Source organism: Centroberyx affinis, unplaced genomic scaffold, assembly GCF_046629955.1.
Source record: "Centroberyx affinis isolate AG114_WGS23_722 - 3 ecotype Tasmania unplaced genomic scaffold, CSIRO-AGI_Caff_v1 ptg000641l_1, whole genome shotgun sequence".
Lineage (NCBI taxonomy): Eukaryota > Metazoa > Chordata > Actinopteri > Beryciformes > Berycidae > Centroberyx > Centroberyx affinis.
In genome coordinates, this window is record NW_027279267.1 from 314338 (window position 1) to 323397 (window position 9060).

The following is a 9060-nucleotide window of genomic DNA, read 5'->3' on the forward strand; positions in this document are numbered from 1 at the left end:
AGGAAAAAGACGTCACAGCACTGGACTGGACACACTGTTTGATTGACAAGTGGGAGGGCAGGGCTGGGAAGGGAAGGGCAGTGCAGAAACACCACCGCAATGAGCGCTTAGCAACAAAGGTGTCAAAAAGGTGGGGAAAAAAACAACAAAAAACGAGGAACTCAAGGTTTACTAGTTTAATAAATCAGGCCTTTCAGACTCAGACCAAGGACTTTACTCTACTGATAGCTTGTGTTTGTTTTGTTCATTTTATTTGACAGCATGTTATAACTGTTCTATGCAAGTGCTATGCCAAAATATTTGATTGTTATTTTGCCATTGCGTCTTTTCAGCTGTCAGTGGCCACGTCTCTCCTTGAGGGGACCAATAAGGGAGTCTGCTCTCTGCTGGAGGAAGGCCTCACCATCACTAAGGAGATGCTGAGAGAAGCTCAGCTGGCCTATCCAAGGACTCCAGTAAGACATCACAACAATTTTTTAAAAGTTAGATTAAAAAATGTAGAGACTTTTGTCCACCTGCCTCTGTCAGTTGTTGTAGGGAAGTGAGATTTATCATCCTGTCCCATCTCTGGTCATGTTAAATGGTATTATTTGAATAGGGATAAGTAATTTACCTTGCATAAAGGTGTAGGTAAATATTAAAAAAATGAGTGGCTATCATTAATCCCTACTGCCTCTGTTTGTAGGTCCTGCAGAGCCTAAAATCCAAGATGCTTGACTCAGCCTGTGCTCTCCAGAGATACATCCACTGCCACATGACGGTGAGTTTCAACTAGGGCTGTATTTAACGATTATTTGCATTATTGATTAATCTATCTATAATTTTTTTGATTAATTGATGAATCATTTAGTCTATAAAATGTAATGTAAATAATGACAAATGCCCATCACAAGTTCCCAGAGTCCAAAGTGATTCTTCAATTTGCTTACTTGTCTGACCAGCAGCCAAAAAAACCCAAAGTATTCATTTTATAATAGTTTGAAATGGAAAAAACTCCTTGCTCAGAGGAGAGTACATAAAAAGTCTTTATTTGAATATGGGCATATCTAGGACAAAGAAATAAAAACGCCACCCTGCATGACTTCTTTTTTTGTTGGTCAGTAATGTTTTTTGTAGATCAATTCTTCTTTTAAAGTCTTTATGTATTCCAGAGTTTGGGTTTGGTGGGTCTCCCTGCCTTAAAGACCTGCTAAACCACTTAAAAGAATTTCATTAGTCTTTAGTGTCCCATGATGATCTAATACCGTTTCAGCGGCTTTTCCACCTTGCCGAGAATAAAATTCTGGGGGGAAATACTGAATCCTTGCCATCTTTGGCCTGAAAATGGTCAAATTTAAAGATTTTGAATATTGGCACAAAATACCAGCTATTTGGCAGCTTCAGTACAAAAACATCTGCATCTGTATCGGTGGAACCGTAGCTGAAAGAGAGCATACATGCTCAGCAAATCTTCCCCGGATATGTGAAGGTTAAAAAAATCTCCCATCTTGACACAGGCTTAAATGCTACAGATTAATACCCGCTCCCACAGCAGGCCCGTTAAAGATGCCACTCAGCCTTTATTGCTCCTGTAAAGCCCAATGCTCTGTAGGCTTATCTCTCCTCAGTCGCCCCTTGGCGATCGTTCAGGTAATGAATGTGTTGAATGAAGTGGCATCAGTCACAGCTAACAGGCTTGTTTGCCGTTATCTTAGCCACACAAACTAGCAGCTTTTTTGTTAAAAGCGCTCATTGTCACGTATACGCGAGGGGGGATTTCGCCGCCCACAGTGTTATTGTCGTCGAACAAAAGTGGTCAGACAAAACTGAGTTATGGCTGGATACAACTACTTTCGAGGGGTCTTCGAGCAAGGCACTTCTCCCAGACCTGCTGCGGTCATACCAGGCTCTCAGCTGGAAATACATCTAACTGGATGTGAAGCAGGGTGGTTTGTGGAAAGAGCCTCTGAGGTTGAGATGCAACAAAACTGCTTGAATTTGTATTTGGCAATGCTATTGAAAAGGGCTGAAGTTGGTGAAAAATCTATGTTTGTGTTATGTGTGTGTTAAGTTATGGTGACCTGCTGTTTGCCGAGTGCTCTCATTACACAGTTGTATTCTTATAAATGTGCAATTTGTGAAAATTCTTTATCTTGTAATTTTATTTTTTCATTGTTTTAAACAGATATTTGTGTGTTAGGGGGGTTTGCAGCAAAGTGTATGGTACGTGAAAATGACGCAACCTTCTGAGTGTAATGGTTGAATATACAAAAGATGTTGCAATTGCAATATCACATTTCAGGCTGGACTGAAAAATGGGTTTACTTATACAACTATCTGCCACAGTGAATAGTACGACTCATACAGAACTGTGGGTTTGGCTTCATCTGATGGAGATCAACATGCTGTTGTACTGTAGTGAATTGGGAAGGAGGCCAATGGGTTTATGTCATAGGAAAGGATGCATCACCTTGGAAACTGTTTTTCCAATGACATCAGTTGCAACTGTTCATATACAGTATACTGTATGTGTGTGTGTGATCTTTAGGCGACAGTAGCCTAAATTTGACAGAAGTGGGCTTACAACTGGATGGTCCCTGGTTCAAATATCCAGACCAGTTGGGGGAGTCTGTGTGGGAAATGTGCATGAGGAACACTCACTTTTCCTTCCAAACACTACTGATCATGTGCCCTTGAGCAAGGAGCGTAACTGGCCTACTGCTCCAGTGGAGCTGCTCAGAGGCCAACAGCAAAAGACTGTGGTTTTACTGGGCAGCTTCCAGGAGAGAATGTGTGCTGTATGAATGTGAAGCAGAGTGTTGCAGAAAAAGAGCAAGTGTTCTCAGCAAACCTTCCTTAGATAAATAGCGGAGTGTTTTGTGAGCATGTGTGCATTGTTCATTGACATGCTCTAAGTGTGTGTGTGTGTGTGTGTGTGTATGTGTGTTTCTTCACTCAGGAGAGGGAGAGCAGCCCAGAGAAGGAAGAGGAGGAGAGGCTGAGGGCCGCGGCAGCCCGGCTGTTCCAGCTGAACCAGGCGGTCAGACAGCTGCACTCCTCCCTCTGCACCGCCCTCCGAGGTAATCTGCTTCTGACACTGCATTTACACCCAGTCTGGGCGTTTAGCAGTGACTTGTTAAGTCCTAGATCACAAACATTACAAGCAACCAGTAGTTAGGGGGTCAAGGGTCAAAGTCTTTTAAATGAATGATAATAAATGATTATGTGAGACAGCCAAGTGCTAGGTAAAAAAAAAAAATGACAGCAGAAAAAAATGTTTTAGACTCCCGTCTTTCACTATTATAACTTGATTGATAAAGTTGTTTTGTAAACAAGTAATAAAATCTAGTGACTGGGCAAATAGATTGACACTGTAGAAGTTAGGTAATGATAGCTTTTCTTATTATAGCATTCACGACAAGAGGCTTTACAGTGATTTTTAAAAAGGCAAACAGGCATTTTCAAGTGGTAAAACAATGGTAATACAGCATTGTATTCAAAAAGAACACAACTACTTATTTTATGGTTTGTTTTTCTTTTAAATCACTAATAATCAAACAATGATAAATAGTTGTTTATCTTCCACAAAGCAACATTGTTATTGAGCAGTAGCTAAACAACTACCAGTTTTTGGCTAGGTCTCATGTCACTCCGCTCCCTCCAGGTAAAGGCGGTGACTCCAGCCTCAGCAGCAGCAGCAGCAGAGAGGCGATCTCCTCCTCTGCCAAGGCCGTCGACGAGCTGATCACCGGGGCCGGGGCCGGGTCCGCCTCCTCCGGCCTGCGGCTGCCCTGCCTCCAGAGCGTCATGGCGGCACGAGACGAGCTGCACTCCGCCCTGCGCTCCCTGTCCGATGCCTTTAACCAGCAGGGGGCAGGAGAGAGCAGAGGCTCCGCCGCCTCGGAGAGCAGCGCGGGAGACAAAACCTCGTCCAAAGAGAGCGTCGCCGCTCAGAATACTTTCAGGAATCGCATAGTCACCAAGACGCTGTACTCCGCCCCCTCAGGTGTGTCGTCCAACAGCGACCCGCACTGGGTGTGATTGATACGTGCATTAATAACGTAATTCATGCCACGTTCACATCATATGCATTAATAACGTAATTCATGCCACGTTCACGTCATGTACAATGTGCCGTAAATATGAGCACCGACTGGGGAAAAAACGTTCACATCAGCCTCCTAGTGTTAACTACAAGTAGGACATGTCAGAATTTTTCGGAGGCTCTGATATCTCCCATTTGGCGTCACAATTGTGAAAGTGTGTCAACACAGGTGGCAAACATGGCAACCAATCCACATATATTAGACGTCCAAGGTAATGAAAATCAAAATAATCCGTTTTATTCACAGTAATAGAATCAACTCTACTTACAAAAAGCGAGCGATATCTGCTGCAGTTCATTTATGGTTGATTTTTAAATGAATAGTTGAAAATGGTTTTGGATGTCGGCATTTCAACTAATTAAATATGTGACGTCTGATCTGACGTGAACGCAGCATTGGTGTCAAGGTGTGTTGGAGGTTGTTTCTCAAGTCTGCTCACAATTTGCTTCATCTCCTCTCTTGTCTTCTCAAAACTCGGTATTGTAAATATATTTTGGATGTAAGGATTGGGGCAAAGACTTTACTCACCGGAATGTGTAGAGAATTTAATAGATTTATAGATGCTGGCTAAATGCCGTTAGTAAAAAGAATGAACTGTAAGAGAAAGAGAATGTTTACTTCTGCTGTACACGGCCGTCCCTGTTGCACTATATTCTTCGAGGGAACTAAATTATCATTCTATATTGTATGTTTTATTGATATATCTTTACAGTATAATACACAGGAGCTAATGTACAGTGGGTTGTAAACATTAATGAAAGACTTTGTCATACTTGGGCTGTGCATGTTTTTTTTTGTATGAAGGTACATTTTGTATTTCTGATATTTGTATGAAGCTTTTGGTAAAAGATAACTACTTTATTCTGTAACCTTATACTTTGTTGTATCACACGTCACAATTTGCACTCAGGAGGAGGAGGAACTTAGATCTTGTATTTCTGATACTTGCACTTCAATCATGCTCAAACTGTTATTTCTTCAGTTTTTTTCCTCTGTATACTTTAACATTTCATTGTCATGTGTCCTTTAAAGCTTTGTATCTATTAGGGAAGGTTTGACATGTCAAATCCACATGACAACTCATACAATAAATTCTTGTATCTTAATTGCATTTTGGTGATGTTTAGTATCAAAGATGTCTAGGTGAATGAATTGAACCTAAAAAGAAGTTGGCAAATATAAATTAAAAAGCTATTTCTGCATTTTTAGCTGACATTGTCACGTTACAATGTACAGAAAACTGAAATCAGTATGGTCTACTACGCATTAGACCTTATTAGGCTCCCGATCTTTTTCATATCAAAGACCCTCAAATTGATGCCCATTAGAGCACAGACCCACATTTGATAAGATTTTTTTCCTAAGGAACCATCTGAGAAGATTTTTAGTAGATATGAATAGGTACAAAATTAGGCTACATAACTGTCTGTCCTGTGGGTAGGGTGATAATGACAGTGAAACCTGTAATGATGTCTTTAAAATGTGGACACAACAAATAGAACATTAGTGGATGGTCTATATTTAGGGGAACACCCCTTATTTTGCATGTTCTATATTTAGGGGGACATCCCTTACTTTGCATAGGGGGGGTTCTGTATTTCTATGGACGTTGTAAATACGTACGTATATACTTGATATGTGTATGCAAACCATTTTGATTATTCATTTTTTTTGTTTTTTGCTTATATATATATATATTGTATTATTGAATTGAGATTGTGAACCTAACTACATCATGTGCCTTACCCCAGGTGGCCTGATTGAACTAATTGTTTGGTCTATTTAAGATGGCGACTGTAGACCTTTTTCAAGTCTGAAGAGGAGCAACGTCAAGCGAAACGTCACTTTGTGGTGCCAGTAAAGGAGCAAAAGGAAGCTACAGTGTGCAGACTTTCTTTTTTTAGATATAGTACTACTTCCGGGTCCAGCATCTGCCTTGCTACCTCCTAGCAAGCTGCTTGAGTCTGGTTAGGGTCAAGGTAAATGACATGTCCCACAGATTTAGTACAGAGAATTCTAGTATAGACAGAAAAACCATTCCTGCTAAAATCAACTGTATTGAATTTGACTGAGGCATAGGCATCTAAACCTATATGGTCATACAACTGCCATAATAATAATGTCATGGAAATAAAGATTAGCGATGTGTACGAGGTTCACAGAGCTGATGCACTGCCACTGCAAAACTAAACACTTGAAAGGTAATTTGGCTGGTACATAAGATGGCAGATGTAGAATGGGTGATAGTGTTGTCATGGAAATTAATACTGCTAATTTACACCAGACTTGGAAAGCAGACTAAATGGTTCCAGGATGTGCGGGATGTATCCTATGTTGTTCATATTAAACCAAGGGTTCCCAAACTTTCTTCATATTAAGGACCACCACATCATGATACTTTAAAGTCACATATAGTATTGGTTTGTCCCTGGGATTCACATCTGAGAAGCTCTTTATTTGTCTGTACTGTGGGTGGGGAGAGCGAAACCTCTGACTAATCATTCTTGTAACTTTCTCTCATTCTCAGCCTCTGAGAAATGAAATTATTGTGAAATGACTAGGCTTCATTTTACTGGGGGACCCCTCTGGAACCACCTCAAGGGCCCCTGGAGGTCCCCGAACCGCACTTCGGGAACCGCTCTGCTTCTTTCCCAGTTGGCAGCGGTGCAGGTTACACCCTCCACCCCGCTCCGCTCTGCTCTGCTCTGCAGCCTCCCGCCTGCATCCTCCCTCCATGCCGTCTGATGTCAGAGACTAGGAGGCTCCCCGCGCTCCTCCTGACGGACAAATCGATAGCCGAGTGAAGAAATAAATCATAAACTTCATTTTTGATTCAATTTTAGGGAAAATGCACCACAGTAAGGAACGGTTGAATCCCATTTTCAAAGACGCGACGCAGTTTAGTGAAGTGGAATGAGAGGAGCGCGCGCAAAAAGTTTTTGACAAGACCGCAACAACCCAGGTAAAAACAATTTTCTCGTCACTTAATCGACTCATTTGGTCACTTTATATATCTGACTCGTATACAAGATAACGTAAACCGGTGAATTTGTGCGGTTAATGGCACTTCCTTCCTAATAAAGTTGTTTCATTCTGTTTTTAGGATGCACTGGTTATTATTCCCCAGTTTGCTCGTAAGTACATCATAATTTATGTTTAATTTAAACACGTTTTCCTCTCCTGTAGGCTATTGTAGCCTAGCCGTACTTTTAATTAGGCAAGCGTTAGGTTTTTCAAGGACTAAGGAAGTCAAAACACACTAAATATTCCAAAAGTTGTTATTCCAAGTTGGGTTTTTTTTGTCGTTTTAATGTGAAAATGATGCACAAAATACAATCATAGATCTGTAGGATGGACAATTTGTCTCTCTGACTATGAGTTTAAAAGTCAAATATATAGTTACTGTTGTTGTAATGAAATATTAACTAGGACTATCTTCCCCAACGAAAAATCACCATAACACTCCTGTAATATTCCTATAGGGACTGGGAGTGGGAGTGTGTCTGTGCTGCTCAGTGAGTTTATAATGACCTCATCGCACATTATGATATTCTGTTTATCTCCTCTGGTATTCCTATAATATTCCTATAATATTGATGATTCCTATGATAGGATTGTCTAGTATGTCTGTAGTGAGTGAGTTTATAGTGAGCTTATCATACTTAATGATATACAGTATATCTATTTTTTTTATCTTCTATGGTATCACTGTAATATTCCCATAGGGACATACAGTTTTGTTGTGATAATTGTACTGTATTATGGGATTACTATCGTTTTTTAATAACTATTTACAAAGGCTATGTACAAAGTACATTTAAAGGGCTATTTACAAAGTATTGGGAAAAAAGTGTTTCTAACTGAAAATCATCAGTCAATACTTAAAAAAAAAAATCAAAAATCAAAATTTGAGAGTGAAGATAGTTTAGGGCAATGGTTCTCAATGTGGGGTCCGGGGACCACCAGGGGTCCTTGAGGGGTTTCCAGGGGGTTCCCAGCAAAATGATGAATTGTTAAACTTCACCATTATTTCATTTACAACAAGGTAACACAATGTAGAAGAATGACTGTTGATATGTTGAATGACTGGTCATAGTTTCACTGTTATCTCTCAATACAGATAGTCATGGAATTCTGGACAAAATCATATCTAACAATAAAAATATTCTCAGATTTGGATCTGAGAGACAAAATCTCATCAAATAGTGTGGATTAATTAGCGGTTGATATGAAAAAAGGTTGAGAATCACTGGTTTAGGGTTTCACTTTCATGCCAGCCATCATTATGTAAGAGCAGGTGTCAGGTTTTTTTCCCCACTGGTGGATATTTTATTTGAAATGAAACTCTTCATATCTTGTTGTCATTGGTGCAGAAACATATTGGCAACTTATTCACATACAGTGTAAAGGGACAGTGCAAGACATACTATAGGCAGTCGACTACATATTGTACATATCACTATATACTGTACCTTTAGCATTGAGCAAAACTAACTACTTGCTATTATGTTTCAGGTTTGGTTTCATGGCTCTACATCAGGTAAGTCACCTTCCATTTCTGTCTTCATTAATATCTGCATTTATTGGTTAAAGAGACATTTCCATGACAGAAAGGTCACAGGTTCAATCCCAGACTGAACCCCTACCCACTCTCTCTCTCTCCAAGTTTCCCTGGATAAGAGCATCAGCTTAGTGCCTCAAATATCAAACGTCAGCTGCATTTCAGCCTCACAAACTGCAACGACTCGAGTGATGAAGTTTCTCAGCTCATAGTTTGCCTTGCTGATCACATCTGTAATTGTGCGGACTAATGACTTCACCACACTTAACGGTCCTCGGTCCAGCATGTGGTTTGGGTTACTCTGCTCCCCTCCAATCGGTCGCCAGTCGCCAGCCGTTAATCCCCCACTCTGCTGAGATCATGTCAAGCAGCGACTGTAAAGTGAGGAGCACTCAGTCAACCTCAGGACTCAGA

At 40.5% G+C, this 9060-nt stretch overlaps 1 protein-coding gene across 1 annotated transcript in view; it reads left to right on the forward strand.

Moving 5' to 3' along the window:
- kif14 (kinesin family member 14) overlaps positions 1-5159 on the forward strand; it is a 28023-nt gene extending 22864 nt beyond the window's left edge. Inside the window, exons 26-29 of the mRNA XM_071518895.1 lie at positions 333-455; positions 686-760; positions 2939-3059; positions 3644-5159. Coding sequence (XP_071374996.1) covers positions 333-455; positions 686-760; positions 2939-3059; positions 3644-4020 — 696 coding nt within the window. The 3' untranslated portion in view covers positions 4021-5159. The remainder of the gene's footprint in view (positions 1-332; positions 456-685; positions 761-2938; positions 3060-3643) is intronic.
- Positions 5160-9060: the final 3901 nt, after the last annotated feature.